Consider the following 23,689-nt stretch of genomic DNA (forward strand, 5'->3'; position numbering starts at 1 on the left):
CAAGTTTCTAAAATTATTTCAAGCACTGACTATGATGTAAAACCTTTCCAAACTAAAAACTATTATTTGTTTTGCATTTGAATGATTTTATTACATCTAACTATTATTAGTATATGCTATTATTCTTATATCATAACCATGAGGAAAAGTAGCATTATGTCTGCGATAAGTCATGGAATTTTTTTTTTTTAAATTTGGATAAACTTCTGATAAAGCATGGATACTATAGAAATAAAAGGGCAGGTAAGCCCACAAATGTCGGAGTTCAAAAAGATATGATACAAGACTCTGCTGCAGTGCATTTGCTTGTGACCTTAACCTTCATAATCGTGGGTTAGGGAACGGTTTCTTACATACGACATCGAAAGCACAAGTCAACAAAGGAAAAAAATAGATAAATTTGACATCGTCAAAATGTTACAGTTCTGTTCTTCAAAGGGTACTATCAAGAGAGTGAAAAAGGAAGACCCATGGAATGGGAGAAAATATTTACAAACCATAGATTGGATAACTTCATTTGTTAAATAAAAATGATATAATCTATTCAGAGATTTAGACCTATGTTTTCTCCTCCAACAATCATGGTAGTAATGGCATTTGCCTCCTAACTGTTGTGATGATTAACGAGATAATTCTTGCAAAGAGCTCAGCCTGGCGTACACCACCAAGCAAGGAGCCTGGAGATACTAGGTGCTATCACTGTTTTTAAAATATTATGGCTAATGCAGTAATAATACTGGGAACTAATGCGATTCGGAGAAAACCGCTCTCTCATGTTCTGAGAGAGAACTTTTGGCCTTGCTGGTGTCCAAAGGAATATCTGTGTGCCCTTAAAAACCGTTAGACATGGATTCTTCTTCTAGAAGTTTGACCTAAAGAACTAATTAAAGGAGTACGTAAAGGAGCATATGCAAGTATTTCCATCAAAATATTGTTCATGATAGCAAAAAATGGAAGCGATCTAAGTGTTTATAAAGGACTTGTCCATTAATTTAAAATGAGTTCATAGCAATTAAAAAGGGACTATGCAACAATTGAAAATGAGGTTGTAGAAGATTATTTATTGGCAGGAAAAATGTTTTTGAAATTCAGTATTAAGTGGGGGAAAATTATAGATGTATATTCTAATGCCTTCTTAAAATATAGAAATATTTATAGCAACACAGACGTTGAAAAAGTCTGTAAATTTATACAATGTTTTTAACCAATGATACTCCCCAAAAATGTAATACTTGTATAGAAAACAAAGGTAAGGTATATTTGGGAAAAATAAAAACATTGTATTAAAAAAAGAGAAAAGAAACAGTCTAGGATCAGATAATCTAAAATTTTGACACTTAGGTATTTTTAACTTCCTTCAGTATTTGTTATGTTTCTGCAATAAACACATATAACTTGTAGAAAAAATATTTTTGTTTTTTCTTTTAGGTATGCACTACTCAGTATTTTTAATTCTTAGTGTCCTTGTAGGGTTTGTCACCAATCTGCCTTATCCATCCCATTCCCACCTTGTTTATAAAACCTTATGTAAAGAAGTGGAGAAAACAAATACAGTAAAAGTAAATGAGGAAATGGAGGACTGGAACAACACTATACACTAACTAGGTCTCACAGACAGATGGAACATTCTCCAGAATAGAGCATATATCGGGCAAAAAAAATCAGGTTTCAATAAATTTAAAATTATATAAAATACTTTCTCCAACTGTAATGGAATAAAACTCAGAATCAAAAACAAAAGGAAAACTGGAAAATTCAAAATATATTAGAATTAAACAACACACTCTTAAACCACCAATGGTAAAGGAAAAAACCACAAAGGAAATTGGAAAATACTTTGAGACAAATGAAAATAAAAACACAGCATATTAAGACTTATGGGTCGGAGTGAAAGTCATGCTCAGAAGGAAATTTACAGCTATAAATGCCTACATTTAAAAAAAAAAACTCCAATCATTATATCTTAAGGAACTAGAAAAAGAAAACAAACTAAACCCAAACCTAACAAAATGAAGGGAATAATAAGATTAGAGTGAAGATAAACAAGGTAGAGAATAGAAAAACAATAAAGAAAATCAACAAAACCAAAACTTTAAAAAATATTAATAGAATTGACAAATCTTTATTTTAGCCAGAAAAAATAAGAGAGAAGACGTAAATAAGTAAAATCAGAAACGAAAATGGCGACCTCACAGACATAAAAACAATTATAAGAGAATGCTATAAACAACTATATGCCAACAATCTAGATAACCTAGATGAAATGGACAAATTCCTAAAAACATACAAATGATCAAAACTGACCCAAGAAGGAATAGAAAATCTGAACAGACCTACGCCATGTGAAGAGATTTAATCAGTAATCAAAAACATCAAGTAAGAAAACCCCAAGACCCTATGGCTTCACTGGTGAATTTTATTGAACATTCAAAGAAATATTAATGTCAATTTTTCTCTAACTCTTCCACAAAATAGAAGACGATGAAACACTTCCTAGTTCATATTAAAAAGCCAGTATTACTCTGATTCAAAAATTAGACCAAGAAAAGAAAACTGCAGGCCAATTTCTCTCATGAATATGGATGCAAAAATACTCAATAAAACACTAGCAAACCAAATCCAGCAGATATTAAGGGGATTATACAGGCATACGTCGGAGATATTGCAGGATCAGTTCCAGACCACTGCAACAAAGCGAGTATCACAATAAAGCAAGTTCCAATCTTTTTGCCAGTGGAGGGGCATGCTTCAATTTGTAAAAAAAAAAAAAAAAAAAATCAATCCCTGGCCGGCCCGGTGGCTCAGGCGGTTAGAGCTCCATGCTCCTAACTCCGAAGGCTGCCAGTTCGATTCCCACATGGGCCAGTGGGCTCTCAACCACAAGGTTGCCAGTTCAATTCCTCGAGTCCCGCAAGGGATGGTGGGCAGCGCCCCGTGCAACTAAGACTGAACACAGCACCTTGAGCTGAGCTGCCGCTGAGCTCCGGGATGGCTCAGTTGGTTGGAGTGCGTTCTCTCAACCACAAGGTTGCCGGTACGACTCCCGCAAGGGATGGTGGGCTGCGCCCCCTGCAACTAGCTACGGCAACTGGACCTGGAGCTGAGCTGCACCGTCCACAACTAAGACTGAAAGGACAACAACTTGACTTGGAAAAAGTCCTGGAAGTACACACTGTTCCCCAATAAAGTCCTGTTCCCCTTAAAAAGAAAATCGCACTATCTGTGAAGCATAATAAAGAAGTACAATCAAATGAGGTGTGCTTGTATCCCATGACCAAGTGGGATTTGTCTTAGAATGCAAGGATGCTTCAATGAAAAGCAATCGATGTATTACATACCATGTTAATTGAACAAAGAGGAGAAAAATACATGGATCATTTTAATAGTGCAGAAAAGGAGTTGACAAAATCCAACATTCTTTCGTGATAAAAACACTGCACAAATGAGAAATAGAAGGAAATTTCTTAAATGTGAATAAGTGTATTTATAAAAAGCTGAAAGTTAACATCAGGCTCAGTGGTGAAAGACTGAGAGTTATCCCCCGAAGATTCAGAGCAAGACAGGGATGGCCAGTTTCACTGGTGCTACTCAACATCATACGGGAGGTTGTAGCCAGAGCAATAGGCAAGGAAAATAAATAAAAGACATTTAAAATGAAAAAGAAGTGTAAATTACCCTGAATTGCAGACAACATGATTTTATATAGAGAAAATTCTAAATAATCCACAATCTGTTTCTGAGCTAATAAACTCAGTAAAGCTTACAGGATACAACATTAACACGCAAAATGCAGCTGTATTTTTCTATAATGCCAATGCAAACTCTGACAAGGATGTTTTAAAAAGTCCATTGATAATCACATCAGAAAGAATAAAATACTTGGAAATAAATGTACCTAAGGAGGTATAAGATTGATACACTAAAAACTCAAAACGTTGCTAAAAGAAATTAAAGAAGACCTCCATAAATGGAAAGACATTCCATGTTCATGGATTGGAAGCCTTGATATTGTTAAGAAGGCAATATTCTCCAAATCAACCTCCAGATCCAATAAAAGCCCTATCAAACTCCCAGTGGCATTTTTTTGTGTATGTGGGTGTGGGTGGAAAAGACTCTAAAATTCACACAGAATTTCAGGGATCCTAAATAACAATTTTGAAAAATAAGAAAAAGGTGAAGAACTCATACTTCCCAATTTCAAAAACTTCTACAAAGCTATAGTGATTAAAACAGTTTTAGTACTCTCAGAAGGACAGACATGTAGATGAAGGTAACAGAATCAAAGGTCCAGAAATAAACCCTTACATTTATGGTCAATTGGATTTTGACAAGGATGTCAAGAGCATTCATTAAGGATAGTCTCTTCAACAAATGGTACTGGGAAAACTAAACATTCACATGCAAAAGAATGAAGTTGGACCCCTACCACAAGCATCTAAAAAATTAACTCAAAATGGATCAGAGGCTGAAATATAAGAGTTAAAAGTCTTAGAAGAAAGCATAGGGGTGCGTTTTCATGATCTGAGTTTTGGAAATGGGTTCTTAGATATGACATTAAAAGCACAAGCCACCAAAGAAAAAATAAATTGGACTTTATAAAAATGTGAAATTTTTGTGTATTAAGATATATGAAGAAAGTGAAAAGGCAACATACGGAATGGGGGGAAAATCTGCAAATCATACATTTGCAAATCACATAGAGAGATCTTCAATCTCGACAACAAAAAGACAAAAAGAAAACCCAATTAAAAAAAAAATTGGGCAAAGGATTTGAATAGTTCTCCAAAGAAGGTATACAAATGGCTAATAAGCACATGAAAAGATGCTCAATATCATTAGTCATTAGGAAAATGCAAATCAAATCTTTATCAGGTATCACTTCACACTCACGAGGCCGGTTATAATAAAAAAGACAGAAAAAAACAAATGTTGGTAAAGGTGTACAGAAATTGCTGATGGGCATGTGAAATGGTATGCCTGCTGTGGAAAACAGTTGGACCGTTCCCCCAGAAAGTTAAACATGGAATTGCCATATGATACAGCAATTCCACTTCTATGTAGAGAGCCCAAGGAACTGAGACCAGGTACTGAAGCAAGTACTTTTACAACAGTCAAAAGGTGGAAACCACCCAAATGTCCGTCAATGGACGGGGGGCTAAACAAAATATGGCTGCTACAGGTGATGGAATACTACTTAGCCGTAAAAAGCAGTGGAGTACCATATATCCTAGAATGAGGACAAACCTCAAAGAATTATGCGAAATGAAAGAAACCAGATACAAAAGGTCAGGTGTTGTACAACTCCATTTATATGAGATATCCAGACTAGGAGAATCCATAGAGACAGAAAGCAGATCAGTTGTTGCAAGCTAGGGGCCGAAGGAGAGAAGACCAAGGGATGTCAGCTTAAGGAATACGGGTCTCCTCTGGGCTGGCTGAAAATGTTTTGGAACTAGATAGGGATGACTGTTGCACAACATCATGAATGTGCTAAATGCCACTGAGGTGTACACTTTAAAATGGTTAATTTTGAGGGGCAGCTGGATGGCTCAGTTGGTTAGAATGCAAGGTCTGAACAACAGGGCTGTCAGTTCTATTCCCACATAGACCAGTGAGCTGCGCCCTCCGCAACTAGATTGAAGGACAACGACTTGGCGTTGATGGGCCCTGGAAAAACACACTGTCCCCCAATATGCCCCAATAACATTTATAAAAAAATAAAATAAAATGGTTAATTTTGAGAGAGAGAAAGAGAGAGAGGGTAGAACAGCTGAAAATCCAAGTGTATTAGACATAGGGAGGTCCCTACAGAGACATTCACTAGCCCTCCTCTTACCATTTCCTACTTCTCACCCTACTTCTCAGATCCACTGTACCCATGTACACCTTTACTCATGTGAAAACAAACTGATATCTCTTCTCTACCTCCTCTCCCCCACTCAAGACCTCTAGGACAAGTAAACACAGCTCGCTTTTGTTCCCCTGGAACTGCCTTTTTGAGATATTACCAGGTGCTTTAGAAACACAGTGACAATACCTTCTAAGTACAAACCAGAAAGTTCCAGAAGGAACGCTCCTTTACCTTTGCAAGTTCTCTCCTTAGCTCCTCTTGCTCTTCCTCTGACAGGGTCTCCGTGGCACCAATCGTGGCAGCCACATCTTCTCCTGCCTCAGGGACTGGCTCAGTTCTCAGAAGACCTTCATGGGGATTTAAAAAAAAAAAAAAGTCTGTAAGATACGAAAGCTAAATGAAATTCTCCTTGAAGCTCCTCCACTGCCCAGGCCAGACTCAAGCTACTGAGATTAGATCCACACATCATCTTTCTGCACCTTCAAATGACCTGGCTCCCCCAGAAAGGACCACAGGAGTCTGAGCCAGCCATTAAAAACCACCAACTTCGGCTCTGTCAAAATCGGAATTTAGAAAATACAGCATTGTCTCAGCTTCTTTCACATCCTCAGTCACAGGATAGTCACTGCAAAGCAGAAGACTTAAGAGGCTAAGAATGGGTCTCAGCAAGGCTTTCAATGCACAACTAGTCAACCAGCATGACTAGTAATTCACACTAAGCCCGGGTGAAGTGTGAACTGCCCACCCAACTATGCACAGGGCTAGGGGGAGGCCAGTGAGACCCCCACACCTTGGGTGCAAAATTTAAGGGGGCACTCTAAAAGTTCAGTATGAATAATTTTACGATTTTAATGTAATATTTGTAAAAAAAAAAAAAGTTCAATAAAAAAACCCATGATGAACAAAATGCCAACATTTTAAACAGACAGGCTCACTATTGCTAATCTGTCCTTTTGCCACGACTCCAACCTGGCTTTCACGGCACTGTTCCTGATCTTGTCTTTATTTAAAATTCTAATATTTTGTCCATCATGGCTTCCTTTACATTATTTTTAATGTTTGAAATTGCCACATTAGCATGTTTTTATCTTGATCACGGAGCTTCTGGGTGTCCCCCTTAAACTGTACACCTGAGGCAAGGACTCGTCACCAGTTCCCGGTCCTCCCCATCCATTCCCATGTCACGGGTTTGTGTTCTCGCAGGCTCCTACAGTAACAGACTTTTTCACGTAGGGGACCAGGGAAAGGTCTCTCCCTCTTCCTGCCAGTGAGTATTACAGCTACCACCACGGTTGTTCCCCACCCCATCCCACCACCACGCCCATATCTGAGAAATGCTGGGTCAGCCATAGCAGCTGTGTGGCACCCGCCCAAAGCCAGCTGCTGGGCAGCAAATGACAGACGTGACAACCAGGCAGAGAGAAAGAAGGAAGAAGAACCACGCTGTCCAACAAGCAGCCAGCGCTGTGGCCGCCCTAAGAGGAATCGACACGGCAATGACAGAACAAGTATGTACCCTGCATGAAAGATACAGAGACAACTGCGACCCAGCCTACTGTCTATTAACTGCATAATGGTAGTTAATATTTATAGGAACAATAACCACTGGCATACGCGTACCGAAACACATCCCACCTGAAAGGTGTTTCCAGAATTGTTAAAGTGATACCCACAGGCTGGAGTGGCAAACAGAACAGGATTAAGTCCTCTGTACAGAGACAACCCAATCAGACAACACAATCATAGCCAGCTCAAGGAATAATTGCTTCTATAGGTTCCCTCTGAAATAGCTTCCAACAGACTGCCCGAGTGAAGATTCTAGGACAGAAAGCTGAGCATGCCATTCTGCAGCTTAAAATCCTTTCGTGGCTCCTTGCTGTTTTCAGGACAAAATTCAACCCTGTAGTTGAGCACACAGGCCTTACTGGGCCCATCATCTGCTACCTGGCACTGGCATTCTGGACTCCAACTCCAGCTGTGGACAAGGTGCTGTACTGGGTACTGTTAGATATCCCTGAGGAGGGTCCGTGTGTGCTTGCAAATTCGTTCCCGACACCAGGTTATGTGACAGAGTATGAGACTGAGGATGGAAGACGAGCATACAGGTAACAGTTACACACGCAACATAGAAAGAACCATAATGCCTTAGAAACATTGTTTATTTTTATGTTTTGCTGAGACCTCTCAAGTGCTCCAACTAGAACAGGACAACCTCCCCCCAAAAGAAAAAAGAAAAATTCAGGGGCTACACCATGCCTTAAATAACGAAGACGCTTTCATGCTTTTTAATAAACATTATTTTGCAAAGCTATTTAAGAAGAAGAGTGAAATATCTGATGCCTAATAGTACTTTATGCATAGCTATCCAATTCCAAAAAGAACCTAAGGGGATTCTAACACTATTCAGATATTTAGTTAGATTATCAGGGAAAATAAATGTCTCGGGAAATGGGGTAGAGGGGTTGCCCATACTTGGCGTCAGACCCTCCAAGGTGACCTTGAGAATTCAGAATCTCAGCAAGTCCCTAACTACATGTTCTGCTTTTTTCCGTATTAGCCTGCAGGTGGCAGCAAATGGTCGGCATTTTAATTTAAAGGTGAGGTTTCTTAAGATAATCAACTGGGGGGCGGGGGAATGGAAAATAAAGGACATGAAAGAAAACAGAATGGTAGATATTGGAATCACCAGCAGAACATGTCCTGACTTAGGGAAATTACTAATAACCACAGCCATCACCTCAGAATGCGTTCCATTCAGACCCATATCCGAGCTGAGTGCTACATATACGCGACATCATTCACATGCAACACATGTGTGAGGTGGGGATCACCACTACCATTTACAGGGGAGGACATGAAGCTTAAGCAACTCGCTCAGGGGAACGCATGGTGGAGCCTGGCGTTTGAATCTAGATGGTTTCATTTGAGAGTATGTGCTTCAAAATCATTGATTTCCAAAGTACAAAGAGTAGAGACTGAAGGTCAGATTTGGGAAGATATCTAGAAGCAACAATAAATACGAGTGTACAAAATAAAAGAACCTGGTAGATTAGATCAAAAACAATTGCTTCATCATGTCCAACTGGGCAGTTTCCCTAAACCTAGAATTCAAATTGTGCCTTACAGGTTTTTCTAGACATGCACCCATTCCCCTATGTTCAGTAAGAGTGCAGTATTCATTGTAGAGGTGGAGTCTGGCTTTGGGGAAAAAAAGATGTTAAGGTCTCATTCATAACATGAAACCTGGGAAACAGGAACAATTTAATGTGTATGTTACTTAAAACTATAAGTAATCCAAAACATTCTGATTTGTCTCTTAATTTTAATGTGCCTCCTCAGAATCTGATGGAAAGCTGTTTTTAAAAGAGAGAAGGGGGACAAAATATGACTACCATTTAATGAGGTCTAATGTACTAGCCAGCCACGGAGAGTCACAAGTTATCTCATAAAAAATGAAAAACGAAAGCCTTACCACCAACTTGGGATGAGAGGAGCGGAATTTATTTTCAGTAGGACAGGGAGGCCCTCCGAGGTTAATTTGTGTTAGTCACAGACGTGAGATTCAAACACAGGCCTTTCTGACTCTAAACTCTTTCTCCTTCACATACACTTTTTCTCAGAGAAGCGCCAATGAACAGGGAGGAAAAAGGGCAAATCACCGAAGTGAAGCTGGAGGCAGAGGACAGAGGTGTTTTATAATACTTCACGGAGGGTCTGAGAATATACGGGACTCCCACAACGGAGCCTAAGAGCCTTTCTGTTATTAACATGTTAGCCATTTCCTTAATTCTTCTAGCTGTGCCAACAGATTCTCCACCTGTCTTCAATTCCATGCATGAGACCCCGGAGAGTTTTGGGGGGCAGGGGAGAACCTGCAGCCCACAGCCAGATCGCTGGGTGGGGTGCCCACGTGAGAGCCCCACTGCCCAGGGGGCGATGGGGAAGATGGCAGAGACCAGGAAAGTCATCTCCATCAATCCTAAAACACAATGTTTTTCTTTTACATTTTACATCTTGAATTTGAGACGTGCTGTACATTCAGCCAGGTAAGTAGTCTTTGACGGCATAGTTGTTTATTACTTGTAACTGTGCTTCAATATTTGCAAAATGGGCAAGAGTGGCTTAGACAATCGCAGATCTCTTGTTTTTAAGACAGGCTGCAGCACAGACATTTTGTGGTTTATTAAATAAACAAACAAACAAACAACAGAAAACCAGACATGGGTTATTCCTAGTTGAAAAGCAATTCGGGTAACTTACACAATGCACGTGAAGGTGTTTCAGAAAAACTTTTAACTTATTTTTCTATAAAAAGTATGCACAGGAGCATTGTGGTCAACATATATGTCTGAATAAATCTAAAAGAATGTTAATGGGCATAAAATTAAAATTTTAAGTGAAAATAAAGCATTTGCTTTTTTAGTTTAACTTGAAGCCATTTTTCCCCCCTTAATGAAACATAAAATAATGGTACATCTTAAAATCCGTGACATCTTAGATGTGATGAAATATGACCCTTCAGACTTCAGGGAACTTGTTAGTAAATTTGAGGAAAATTAAGTTCTTAGGTTTCAGGCTTCGGTGGCAATGTGTGTGACGGGCCAGTCATGTGGGGAACGATGAGGAAGAATGGGGAAAAGATTTCAGTCTTGAACGTGTCTACCCCATAAAATCCCAATGTCATACCCTTATCTTTTCATTTCAGTACTCACCGTCCCTGGAACAGTGTTTTATTTGAACTGATTTATTGGATTTATTGAAACTAAGTGTCTCTTTATGTTCCCATGCATAGCCACCTGCTTGCCACATACTCCCAAAAATGTCAACCAGGGAAAGAAACAAGCACTGAGTTCGGATCGTGTATCTTTCACCCAGTAGGACAGATTCTCAGAAACACTCTGTGAATAAATGAATTACATGAAGGTACACAGTTGAGTTAAAGGAAAGAACTGTCTCCCTTGATTATCTACCTTACAGTTTGAGCTTTTTATTTTATATATTTCATTCTCACTTCACTGCTTTCACCTACAAAGGTTTTCTATTTAGAATATACAAAATGTCACTTTTCTAAAGAAATACAACTCTGCCTTACAATCCATCCAAAGGTGATTACATTTGGAGGTCACCTGCCTTCACGTTACAGAGAAAGCGCCTACACCACAGGTGGTACAGGTGGGGCACAAATGATATCATAGAAAGAAGAATATAATAGCAGCTAACCCCAAGAAAATTCAGTTAGGAAAGAAGACTCTAATTTGTTAGAGTTATAATCAAGCCCCAGATGCTTCTCTGGAAAATAACACTGCATCCATTTCTCTTACCGTCTTCAAAGAGGCAACAGTGGTTTTAAGACCAGAGTGGGAATAAGAAACTTCAGTCTCTAGGGGTTGTTTCATTTAAATACAAACAAGTGGAAATAGACACCCCCTTTTTTAAACCCAGAGACACACACAGACAAAGATACGACATATAGTTGAAAAGACCTTTAGTGGTAGTATCCAAAAAGATCAGAAGATAAAGATATTTCCCCCCCTTCCAAGTCTGTGTTCAGGTCTCCCACTCTCATGCCTGTTCTTCGTTTCTATAAGTCACAAAATCCCAGCAGAGGCAGGAGTGACACCGGCAAGAGTGGAGGTCCCCACACCAAAGTGGTTCCCGTGAAGAGATCCTAAAAACAAAGGACCCACTTAAGACAGGGCTTCTCAACTACAGTGTGATGCCCAGTTTAAGCCAGGTAATTCTCTGTGGTGGGGCTTTCCCATGCGTCCTCCCATATGGCTTCTACCCACTCGTGCCAGTAGCGGTCCCTCCCCACATGCAGTGTGACAACCAAAGTCACGGAAACATCAGCTCCCGAAATGGCCAAATGCCCAAGGCGGGGCCAAATTGCCCAGGTTGAAAACATGGACTTCAGGCAAGGGGGCATCTGATACCTCCTGTTCGACACTGATTATCTCCAGAAGAAAGACATTCAGTAGCATGAGCCATGAAAACTGTCTGTTTTTTAAGGCTGTCACGTTCCCATATTTGCCTATGGTGAGAACAATAAAACTGCAGGACAGAAAAAAAATGAGTCAAGTAATTGTAGTTGAAGCAGCAAGGAACGAGAAAGCTGAGGAAACTTGACCCGTTCCATTTGGGAAGAGCCAGGAACCCGGATGATTAACTGGTCAGTGGCAGGGCTGGGGCGGGGGCAGCCCTGAGGCACAAAGAAAATGAGCTTGTGACCCAGATCGTCTGCCGAAAGGCCAGAGACTCAACTCTCAAAGCAGGGCCCTGAACAGCGGTCAACTGCCTACCCAAGAAAAAGGGTCCATCCATCCATCGATCCACCTTCCCAAAACGTCACCTCCCACAGAGAGTTCAGGAGGATGCAATGATAGCAAAGGCAGAACTTATTAGTATTTTCAAATGCTTGACTTGCCTCTTCCAGATAGCCTTAAATGGACCCTTCAATCCCTTTCATCTTAAAAAAAAAAAAAAGAAAAGAAAAAAGAAAACAAGAGGGAAAATCTTCAATTACTTCAGATCCATCAGTCCCCACAACCCCAATCAAGTGTAAAACTAGCAACTGGAGCACCCCACAAAAGAGAAACAAAAGGTCAGCCATGGAGAGATTGGGGGATCCCCGATAGGAAGTCACTTCCACCCTTAAATTTCCTCTCTAGGAAGAAGGAGGGTCTACATTTCTTTAATTCTGCTCTGATTTTTTCTTAGAAAACAAACCATAGATGTGTCTGCTACTTAAGACCTTCATAATCATGAAAAACTTTCATGAAGTGATCACCACTTCCCTAAAAAGAAGTGAGAATGACAGAGAGTAGAAATCAAACAGGGTAATAAACAGTGAGAAGAAAGGCTCAGCTAAGGAATTTCAGTTTCTTTTTTTTATTTCAGTGTTTTTAGAGTTTCAATATGACAGCATAAAACTAAAGTGTCAGATTTTTAAGTGGCTTCTACTATTTCCTGACATCACTAGAAATAACCCAAGGTTTTTTTATAAACCAGGACTGCATCCTTCTGCACACCAGAAACTTCTTAAGAAGAGTGATTCTATATAAATAGAATCACTCATTTGGAAAACTATCATTAGTTTCCAAACTAACATTTGGAAAACTATCCCTGTAGGGAGTCACAGAATGGAACAGAAAATGTCACAAAGGACACCAGGTACTATCCTTTGAAATGCCAGCGCTGACCAGCAACTGCAGACATGGGATGGGATGTTCAGGTCCATGGAGCAGAGAAAGAATCAACAAGCTACCCCCGCAGTAAAACCCGTGACCAAAGGAAAGGTTATGCCTTGAATGAGTAAGTTGTTCTATAATATTCATTACCAAAGAGGCCAAAATAGTGGGATGTAAAAAAATTTTAAAAACCAAGAAAAACCCACACAAACAAAAAGCCAACCACTGGCTTGAGAACTGAGAGATAAGCACAAGTCCCAACTTAGGTTACCTGAGCTTGGTGACTTGGGGACTTCATAGCATGTCTCTCGGCCTCAGTATTCACATCTGTAAAATGGACTGAAATATGAACTAGCTAGTCCTTGCCACTTTCGTTTCATCCATCCATCCATCCATCCATCCAACAAATATAGGGCCACAGATGTCAAGCGCAGTTCCAGGTGCTGGGGAAAAGCAGTGAATGAAAACACTGACATTCCTAATGGAGCTTATATTCCTGATTCTGAAACTTACTAGAAATCAGTGTTTTTCAAAGTGTCAGCTGTGAAACCCGCTTAATAGCACCAAATGAACATTTTAGAAAGAACAAATCGAACAGCATGAAATATCAGAGTATGTCACACATCGGAAGGATAAATTCTGCTTCAGTGGTTGATATTTGTATTGGCGAGAGCTGCAGGTCCAGAAGTCTAAGACATTTCAGAAGGTAGGTTGATTCCACGGAAAGAGTTGAAAAGTCCCTGACAAAGATCTCTTTCTGTTTCGGCCACTGGCCCTCATCCCGCCCTTCACTCAGATTGCTTCTTTGGGACATTCTGCCCATAGATTAAATCTCATTATTTTCTCATTGGCCCCACGATGGTATTTTGGATAAATAAATATGGAAGAAAGTGTTTGAGATCAGCATTCCCAACCTTTCTGAGGAGGGTTCCTTTTAACTTCAGTTCTTTGCACACTACTTGTCTGCTGATTAAGGAAATGCACAGGAGCTTTTAAATGGATTAGTAGTGTTATCGGTCCTGAGAGCTCGACATGGAAACACAAAGAGAATAAATACAAAGAAGACTCAGTATTCATTCCATGTACGCCCCACGTTTGATGTTAAAACAGGCTGGCAGGCTTCTTGTGCCCTGAGGGGACCCGGAACTGAGACTGGGGATCACTGTTCTAGATGCCCTGCTTTCATTGGCTTAGTCGAGACTCACCGTGTTCCTTACTAGATGACTGCTTATGATGGTTTCTGTTTGCTTTACTGCTCTTTCCCCCTCCTTTTTTTTTAATTAAAGCAAACTACAAAATGTGAGCGCTCGTGGGTACCTGAGTTTAGTTTTTGTTGTTCCTTTGCTTTTTTATAATTCTGTTTTTAATCCTATGAGCCCAGACTCTTACAGATTGCTACTAGCAATTGGGAAGATAATCTCTGGAAATCTGCCTAGAGAGGTACCCAACCCTACCAACTGCTTTTGTTTTACCAGAAAGCATCTAAAGGCAGCAATTATAGCAACCGGCAAGTGAAAGGAGGTGAAACAGAGATACAGAAAGAGTGCCCGGGAGCTAAAACAAGCCGTGTAAATCCTCCCAAAATCTCAAACCCTTGCACGCGGATCAGCAGGCTCTACCTGAAGTCAGTTAACTTTTGGCCCAGCCCCCATGGCCCCATCACTCGGGTTTCACTCTGTCATGGAACTCTAACTCCCCCTACTGTGTGTGCTGCTCTTAAAGCATTTCCTACACACAGGACTCAGAAGTCAGGACGGATGACGCCATCCTTTTAGGGCCAGGGAGAGGACAGGATCCACTTTGTGACAGAGTCCGAGGGGGCCAGAGAGATAGTGGAAAGGCAGCAAAGGAGAGGGCTTCCTGGCACGCTGGCTCCCCCAGAAGACACCCAGCTGCTGCCCACCAACCCCCAACCTCTAGAGACCAGCTCTGACCCTCTATTTTCAATGCTCTCTCTTCCTGGAAATCCAAACTACACCCAAAAGGTGACTCTAAGAGCAGCCAACCACCAGAGGACTGTTGTTTTCAGCACACACCTCACCGTCAGCAAAGCCACAACCCAAATACTGATAATAGGTTTCATGCCGTATCCGTCACCATTTTTTTTCTACCTTAACTTTTTAAGCTTACAAAGAGCACAATGTGACCTATTCTTCATTAATAAGGAAAAATGTAACCTGTAGGGAAATCTGCTTACTTCTCTGGCTCGTCACAGAGGTCATTTAACCATCTCCGAGCTTCGCTGTAAAACGAGGGAACTGGCCTGGACAATTCGTGCTCCCAAATGCAGACCTTCCCAATGGGAACTCATGGCCTTAGAATACCCTCGAACCAGCATGTATTAAGGAATGACCAAAGGAACCGCACTTGGAGTTTCTCTATTTAAAAACAAATTTCTTGCCTGGGTATTTCTATATGTTGCTCTTAGTATTCTGGAACAAAATCCAAGGCAACCTCCATAAGGACGACCTTAAATGTCACCAGTGGTGGAGATGCTTAAGCCTCATAAGCCTTAGCAAAGACAAAATCGGGGGTGGAGGGGGCGTTCTTCATAAATTACATAGGTGACTGAAAAACAAGAGCCTTCAGGTGCCCCCTTTTTTGTTATTTATGCGCTCAATGAATTCCAAGTGATCAGAAGAACTCGAATGCTCATATAAATATCATTGTCTTTAAAATCTAAAATCCCATTATACATGCATACATACATTATATGTATACACATACGCGCGTGCACGCACACACACACACACACACACACACTACATATTTCATGAGCCATCTATCTCTCTGCTTGAAATCTGTAGCAGCGTTGTTAACCAGTTTCAACACAGCAGCACCCTGGTCCGTCTTTACACTTTGATAGTTTTAAAGCCAGGCAAAACCCCAAGGCATGCCCAGGTTTTGTTACAGCAAACTTCATTTCAGAAAGTTTGTAGTTACCAAATTTCGGAAGAGTAGGTGATCCGGGTGGCGATGAATTTCCATTAGGAGACAAGTAGAGATAGCTTTTGTTCACGCCCGCATCAAAATCAAATGGGGACTGGTAGTCCTCATAAAACTCCATCTCTCTAGAGTCCACTGCAGACAGATGCAGGACGCATGGTATGACAGTCACCTGGAGCTCTTCAGTTGAGGTCCCGTCGCACCCAGCTGCCCTCCACCCCTGCCCCGTGCACCCTCGCTGAAAACATCAACCTGGGGTGCAGGGACCCGGCCTCCGGGCCCAGGTGCTTTCTGCTCAGAGCCTTCCCACCCTCAGGACAGCAGGCTTGTTTAACAAGTGACTTCTCGTGAGGACCCAGGAAGTCTCTATTCACCACCTGCTGCTCCTTTTGGTCAACAAGGAACAACCTGGCTGGGAGCGGTGCTTTCTTCGGTCAACAAAGGAGGGCCAGGACCTGCACAGCCAACCGGCTGCCCAGAGGTACAAACAGTGCAAACACACGCCAGACGCTGGCAGAATGACAGGAAACTACCATTTAGCTTTTTGTTGTTTTTTTTTTAAACCAGTCAGCTGACCAAAATTACACCAGGGGGACTTAATCCTCTAGGGCAAGGAAGGATTACCAGTCAGTAACCTCCTGCAAATGCCATCTGGGTGGTACTTTTTTTTCACCTGGATTACAGCAGGGTTCTGAAAACCAAGCTGCCTGGGTTTGTGATCAGCTTTCTAAGTACAAGTTGGTATAGAATTAAAGCTATATTGCCACTATTACTTTATCTAAAGTAATGTCTGACTTAGTGTGACAAAAATTTCAGTTTGACCTTCCACCCTTCCTTCTTTCCTTCCTCCCTCCCTCCCTCATTTTCTCCCTCCCTCTCTTTCTCTCTCCCTCCTCCCTTCCTTTCTTTCTTCTTCCTTTTCTTCCCTCCCTCCCTCCTTTCTCTCTCTCTCTTCCCCTTCCCTCCCCTCCCTTCTCCTCTCTTCTCCCTTCCTTTTCTGGAAAGTCTGTTTTAGTTACACGTACTTTAAAGAGAAGAACCAACTGTGAAGGTAGAGCTTCCAGGTATTACCACACCTTCTTTTTTCAACCAAGGCCACGCCTCTTCAGGTGCAAGAAACCTGGGTGCACACATGCAGGTAAAACGCCTGCAATGCAGAGGCCTGGGCCCCAGTTAGTCTGTCAAAGAGAATTCGAAGTCACCACATTCATTTCCTTTGCACCAGTCTCTGAGCAGACCCATTCTAACTAACTCTGGCCTTTGCTGAAGGAACTTGGCAGTTCCTGCCACTTTTGCCCGCATGATTCATCTGCTACTAAGGAGGTAAAAATAAAGGGCACTTTCCCTTAGGTGGACATGGTCTGTCACTGCATGACAATAATAAGATAAGCCGTTCTATCTTTTCAACTCTACCTGATAAAAAGGAAACTCGATATACTCTCCCTGGATTGGAAGCAACATGAAAACCTAAAATATTTTAAGCATTAAAACAAAATCTAGGCCAGCCCTCTGGCTCAGGTGGTTAGGGCTCCATGCTCCTAACTCCGAAGGCTGCCAGTTCGATTCCCACATGGGCCAGTGAGCTCTCAACCACAAGGTTGCCAGTTCGATACCTTGAGTCCCGCAAGGGATGGTGGGCAGCGCCCCTTGCTACTAAGATTGAACACAGCACCTTGAGCTGAGCTGCTGCTGAGCTCCTGCATGGCTCAGTTGGTTGGAGCGCATCCTCTCAACCACCAGGTTGCTGGTTCGACTTCTGCAAGGGGTGGTGGGCTGCGCCCCCTGCAACTAGCAAGGGCAACTGGACCTGGAGCTGAGCTGCACCCTCCACAACTAAGATTGAAAGGACAACAACTTGACTTGGAAAAAAGGCCTGGAAGTACACACTGTTCCCCCAATAAAGTCCTGTTCCCCTTCCCCAATAAAAAAAATCTAAAAAGAAAGTTTTTAAAAATCTGCATGTCTAGTGTATAAAATATAAGTGTACCAAGACAGTTTATATTCATCTCAATTTATAATTCATTTTCTATTTTTCTCTGTTAATCTCCTGTTGTACTCAATTTTTGGCAAGTCTTTATCTTAAGTTTTTAAAAAGTTTATTTGTAACAACAACAAAAAATCAATGTGTATTTTTCTCCAAAAAGACATCAAAACTTGGGCAAATCTAAATACTGTTCACTCTCTATTGAGAAACAGAATAAATTCCTTTCTATCATTATTTGAAAAAATGAATTATCTGGTTTCTTGACCCCCCACAGTATCTCTTCCTGAGATGGGACAGTGCCGTAGTTATGTCCTTGGGCCAGAGTGTGGTCGGAAGGGTCCCTGCCCGCTCAGTACTCTCTGTGGCCATCGGTCACTCACTCACTGGTAGAAGAAGCATTTCTCCACACCCATTCTGCCTCCTAGGGCCACAAGCATTAGAAGGTATCACGGAGTGAATGTTTGTGTCCCTCAAAATGTATAGGTTGAATCCGTACCCCCCAAGGTGATGGTATTTGGATGAGGGTGAGGTCCCCCTGATGGGACTAGTGCCCTTGTAAAAAGAAGAGAGCCAGCTGAAGCTCTCCCTCCACCACGGGAAGACACAACAACACAATAGCCATCTTCCAACCAGGAAAAGGGTTCTCCCCAGGAACCAAATCAACCAGCACCCTGATCTTGAACTTCCCATCCTCCAGAACTGTGAGAAATAAATGCCTGCTGTTCTAAGCCCCCTGGTCTATGGTAACTTATTATAGCAGCCGGAACTCAGAGAGAAGACATCAGCACTGACGCATATTCAATGCCAAGTCTTTATCTGCCTGAAACACTGCCTTTTTTCTGCTTGCTAAAGTCCTTCATCTTTCCACACTTAGGCAGAAATGCCATCTCTTCTCAGAACCCCTCTCTCCTCCCAGCTCTGGCTTCCTGTAGCAGCACACAGAATGTGACACGTGCTTTACGTCCTCTCCTCCACATAGGCACCAATTCTCGAAGTTTGGGCTCTGATCAGTGTGGAAAAAAAAAAGCAAACAACAGCTCGGGCAGATATGACATGCCTTATACATAAATACGAGGATTTAGAATTTAAGTGATGGCTGAAGTTTTTATTCTACCTGCTTAGGTAGAATCTTCTAACTGTTCTATAACAGCGTGTCTCTCTGAACCAGATGTAGTTCTCCATTCAGACCCTTGTCAAGAATTCCGGCATGCAAGGAACATGAGAGTGGAAGACCAGAGGTGGGCAAGGCATGGGATATGTTAAGAAATACTGAGAATGGCAAAGACTCAGTTCACTCAAGAGTCAGGTACCAAGGAAAAGAAAGTTGTAAGATATAAAAATGGAAATGCAGCTTGGGGACAGACCATTTAAGACCTTAAGTGACAAACTTTTACACTTAATATATACGTGTGCCAAAAAGCCTCTGAAAGTGTTTGGGCCAGGTGAAGACAGGATAAAAAGTTTTATGACGATGACTCTGGAAACGGTGTATAGGATGCCCTGTAGGTAGAAAGAGGCTAAAAGAAAGGGGACTCGGAGCCAGTCTACTGCTACAGTCCAGGCAAGAGGGAGAGAAGCCTCTGTAACTGTGGCAGCTGTTTCTAGTTCCTGCCGTGGACGATTGGCCCAAAGGAGGAAAAACCAGGTGAGATTTGGCCCTGTCCTGCTGGACATTGCCACACAGGTGTTCCAAAAGGACTTCAAAATCAACATGCACAAGACTGAATTCACCAGTTTCCCTCACGACACTCCTAAGTCCAAGTTCACCATCCTGAGCCGACTCGGCCTGACCTCAGACGAATGGTTCCCAAGTATCCCTGCTCTGTAGGGAGGTACCACCAAGAGCTGCTCATTCACCTTGTACAGCATGCCTTCTCGTCCTTCCCACTGTTTGTCACTGTCCACACCCTACTGCAGCAGACCTCCCTGGAGTGTTCTGGTAGGGACCCGCCCAGCGACAGGGTGGCAGATGCCTGCTGTTTGTCTACCTAGCGCCCTCTTTTCTTTGACAAATCCCTCTTCACCTGCCCCACAGGTGAGAGTTGACCACAGTTCCCACCTACGCCTGGCTCCAGGCGTGGGCTCGTGCTTCAGAACCAGTCTGTGCAGACACCCCATTCCCTGTTCACAGGGACTGGCCTGAGGGTAGACTTCTGATGCAAACAGCGCCAACTACAGGCCTTCTTTGACGTTCACTCGATGAGTAAGGAGAGAGAGTGACTCTCCCCGTAGCATGAGCTGGTGGACACCAGTATGCAGGGTCCAGGGGGCTCTCTCTCTCCCCAGGCCAACAGGCAACAGAATCAGTGCTGACACAGGGAAGGCATGAAATGGAGACAGGTAAAGGATGGAGGAGCCATGTCGGAGCCCCCCGACCCAGCTACCCTGGGCTTCCCAGTAATTAAATAAACACATTTCCATTCTGCTTCACTTATCGTTGATGTTGGGTTCTATCATTTCAGTGGGAAAAGTCCTACAATACCTACTTTCCAATCATTTCCCACTATTACTCCTCCCGCCCCATATTTCAACCATACTTGATTTTCCTGTTTCTGGAACACATCCTAAACTTGGACTAGACAATGTTCTCAAACTAGAGTCTCTTTTCCCTGTATTTTCACCCGTCAAATTCCTACCCACTCACCAAGCTCAACTTAATGAGTCACATATGAATGGTTATGTCCAAGGATGTTCATGTTAGTGCTATCAAAAATGGAAAAAAATCAATAGCTCAAGTGCCTACTAAAAAGTGGATTACGTATTTAAATGCTACATAGAACATCCTGATAAAAGTGAACTGGCATCTTAAGATGCTTAAGCATAGAGCTGGGAGGACTAAGGGGGTAGCTGGGCCCCGTGTTAACTCTCTCGTCCTGACTTCCTGGGGAGCAATGCTAAGAAATAGAATAGCCACCTTGGAATTGGGGCTTTTCGCACGCGTGCGGCCTGTTGGAGTGTCGGTAGGAATGTGCATTCGCACACTACTGGGGTGACCTCCTTTCCTTTTCTTTTCCCAAATAAACTGCTTTTTTGGTGGATTTTTTGGACAGTTATTTTGGCCAGTCGACAATCCATATAATAGAAAATCAGGCCAACATTAATACAATGATGTAGGCATGTATATATTTCACAGGGAAAGATGTTCTTGAGACATTCAGTAAAAAAAAAAAAAGCAATGTTCCAAAACTGTTTGTATTGTATGATTCATAAATGTGTAATAATGAGAGAGAGGGGGGAGGAGGGGGAGGGGGAAAGGGAGGGGAGGGGAGGGGGAGGAGGAGGGGAGGGAGAGAGACACCAACCAGCCAAAAGAGAAACAAAATGGTCAGGAGAAATGCATCCTACAACCCCAGGAAAGTGCTATGCACGGCAGTGTCAGCAGAGGGAGCCCCTGGGCAGCTCAGCCCTTAACAGCCAGCTAAGTGCATACTACAGAGCAGTGACCCATTAGGTGACTCATGCTATTGCAAACGGAAGTGGAGGAAGTACAAACGCCCATAAAGAATATTAAGCTTCTGCCTGCCTATTAACACATCACTCAAATAGGTCTGGGTAGGTTCTCCCTAATTTTGAAAGATATTTAAGGGATAGTCTGATGTAAAAGCTATATGACACATACAAAAATGCACTGGGGGGGCTTCAGAGGGCACACAGACAGACGACGTGATTACCCAATAGGAGAGGAAGGCCACTGAAAGGCCAGGAGGACGTTCCGGGACGGAGGCTGGGGGTTAATGAACACCACACCGCTTTCACTCCCCGCCTCCCCACCTCATGCCGCAACACGCAAACCTTCACTCTAAAGCACACAAGAAAGAGTACCATGAACCAAGCACACAGAAAAGCACTCAGTTTTAAATATGGAATTGAATTTTTAAAATAAGCCTCAAAACCACTGTGAAGTAAGCAGTACGACTGTCCATGTTTCAGATGGGAAACAAAGCAAAGGCAGTTCCTGTAAATACCCAGACCCACCTAAAGCTAGCAGTGAAGGAGCTGGGATCTGACACCAGGGGGTCTGCCTCCAAAGCCTGTGTCGTTTCTGGAACAGGAGAAAGTGGACTAAAGTTAAGAACCAGGCGAGGAGCCAGGATGTCACATGCAAATCACCTGAGGATCTTATTACAATGCAGTCGGCATCGCTGACAAGCTCCCGGTGACAGGAAGGTGCTGGTGGTGACCACACTGGAGCAACCAAATGATGGAGGCCCTGGAATGGCAGGCTGGGGAGTATGAACGTGATTTTTACAACATTTGTTAGCATTTATTTGATCCTCACAGTAGCACAGGGATAGTGACATGATCTCCAATTTTCAGATGAGTAAATGTAAGGAACTGAGCAATGAAGGACAGAGTCCTAAAGTCTCATAGCAGTAATCATCCTCACTCCACACCTAAGTCCCCTTATTAGTAACGGGCGGGAAATGCACAGAGCTGCGCCTTAGAAAGACTGTTCTTGCCTTTGTATGAAGACGGATTACAGAGGGGAGATGGGAAACCAGGGAAACTATCAACAGCACCAAGGGCTGAATTATGTCTCCTCCAGAAATGCGTATGTTGAAGTCGTAATCTCCAATGTGACTGTATTTTAGATATAGGGTCTTGAAGGAGGTAATTAAGGTGAAAGGAGGTCTGAGGATGGGATCTTAAAGGTGACAGGGTGGGACCCGAATCCAAGAGGATTGGTGTCCCTATAAGAGGCCGAGACGCCAGGGACACACACACGCAGAAGAACAGTCTTGTGCACACAGCAAGAAGAAGGTGGCCGTCTGCAAGCCCAGTAGAGAGTCCTCACCAGAAACCAACCCTGCTGGCACCCGGATCTTGGACTTCCAGCCTCCACAGCTCAGAGAGAATAAACTTCTGTGGTTTAAGCTGCCGCAGTCTGCGGCATTCTGTCATGGCAGCCTGAGTGGACTAATACCAACAGTGTGCTCCAGGGAACAACAGTGGGACAAGAAAAGCAGACATATTGTGAGACACCACCGAGGGATCGCCGGCAGATCTTGGAGCCCAACTAGGGTGTGGGGGGCAGAGAAGACCACTATAACTGTGGTTCCCCAGCAGGAGTTGTGAAGATGGGACAGTACTAATTAAGATGGCAGCAAAAGAACGTGATGGAAGGAGGGAGAAGGGAAACTTTAGATGACCAGAGAATGGATTCCATTTGGGCAGGTTTGGTTTATAATGCTCAGGAGACTTTTGAATGCCAATGGTCTGCCAGCAGTTAGAAGTTAACCTCTGGGGCTCCAAAAAAGGTGACAGCCAAGAATGTCAATGTGGGAAATGAGAGACTGTTAAGGAAGAGCCCAAAGAGAAGAGAGATCCTATGAAAGAAAGAAGAAAGGAATGGAGGGAGAGAGGGAGGGAAGGAAAAAGGGAGAGAGGGTAGGAGGAAGGGAGAGGGAGGAAGGAGGAAGAAAGGAAGGAAGGAAGAAGGAAAGAAGGGAAACAAGATAGTGAGTGCCTACAAGTAGAAAGCAGGTCGTAGAGCCTGAAAAGGGGTAGGAAATGCCCTTTGATGGTGATCATGACAACAATAGTATGATCTATCCTTAAGGAGCCCTTACAATGTGCCAGACATTCTTCTGTGCACTTCACACTGACCTTACGGGGTAGGTTTTTCTCTAGCCCCATTTTACAGATGATAAAACTGAGGCACACAGAAATTAAGTAACTTGTCCTAGGTACACAGCTACGAAGTGGTGAAGCTAGGGCTTG

General features: G+C 42.6%; 1 protein-coding gene across 7 annotated transcripts in view; it reads right to left on the bottom strand.

The window, feature by feature from the left end:
• The window catches only part of TPD52 (tumor protein D52), a gene marked incomplete at its 5' end in the record, with an annotated part of 86,277 nt that overhangs the window by 18,536 nt on the left and 44,052 nt on the right, over positions 1 to 23,689 (bottom strand). For 3 of the 7 annotated variants that reach the window (XM_081070291.1, XM_081070290.1, XM_081070289.1), the window contains one exon: positions 6,083 to 6,198. In XM_081070291.1, the coding sequence (XP_080926417.1) occupies positions 6,083 to 6,198 (116 nt within the window). Of the gene's footprint in view, positions 1 to 6,082; positions 6,199 to 15,981; positions 16,421 to 23,689 lie in introns of those variants that run through there. The other 4 variants (XM_081070286.1, XM_081070285.1, XM_081070288.1 and 1 more) reach the window with 3 other exon arrangements.

This window comes from Rhinolophus hipposideros, assembly GCF_964194185.1.
Source record: "Rhinolophus hipposideros genome assembly, chromosome: 13".
NCBI lineage: Eukaryota > Metazoa > Chordata > Mammalia > Chiroptera > Rhinolophidae > Rhinolophus > Rhinolophus hipposideros.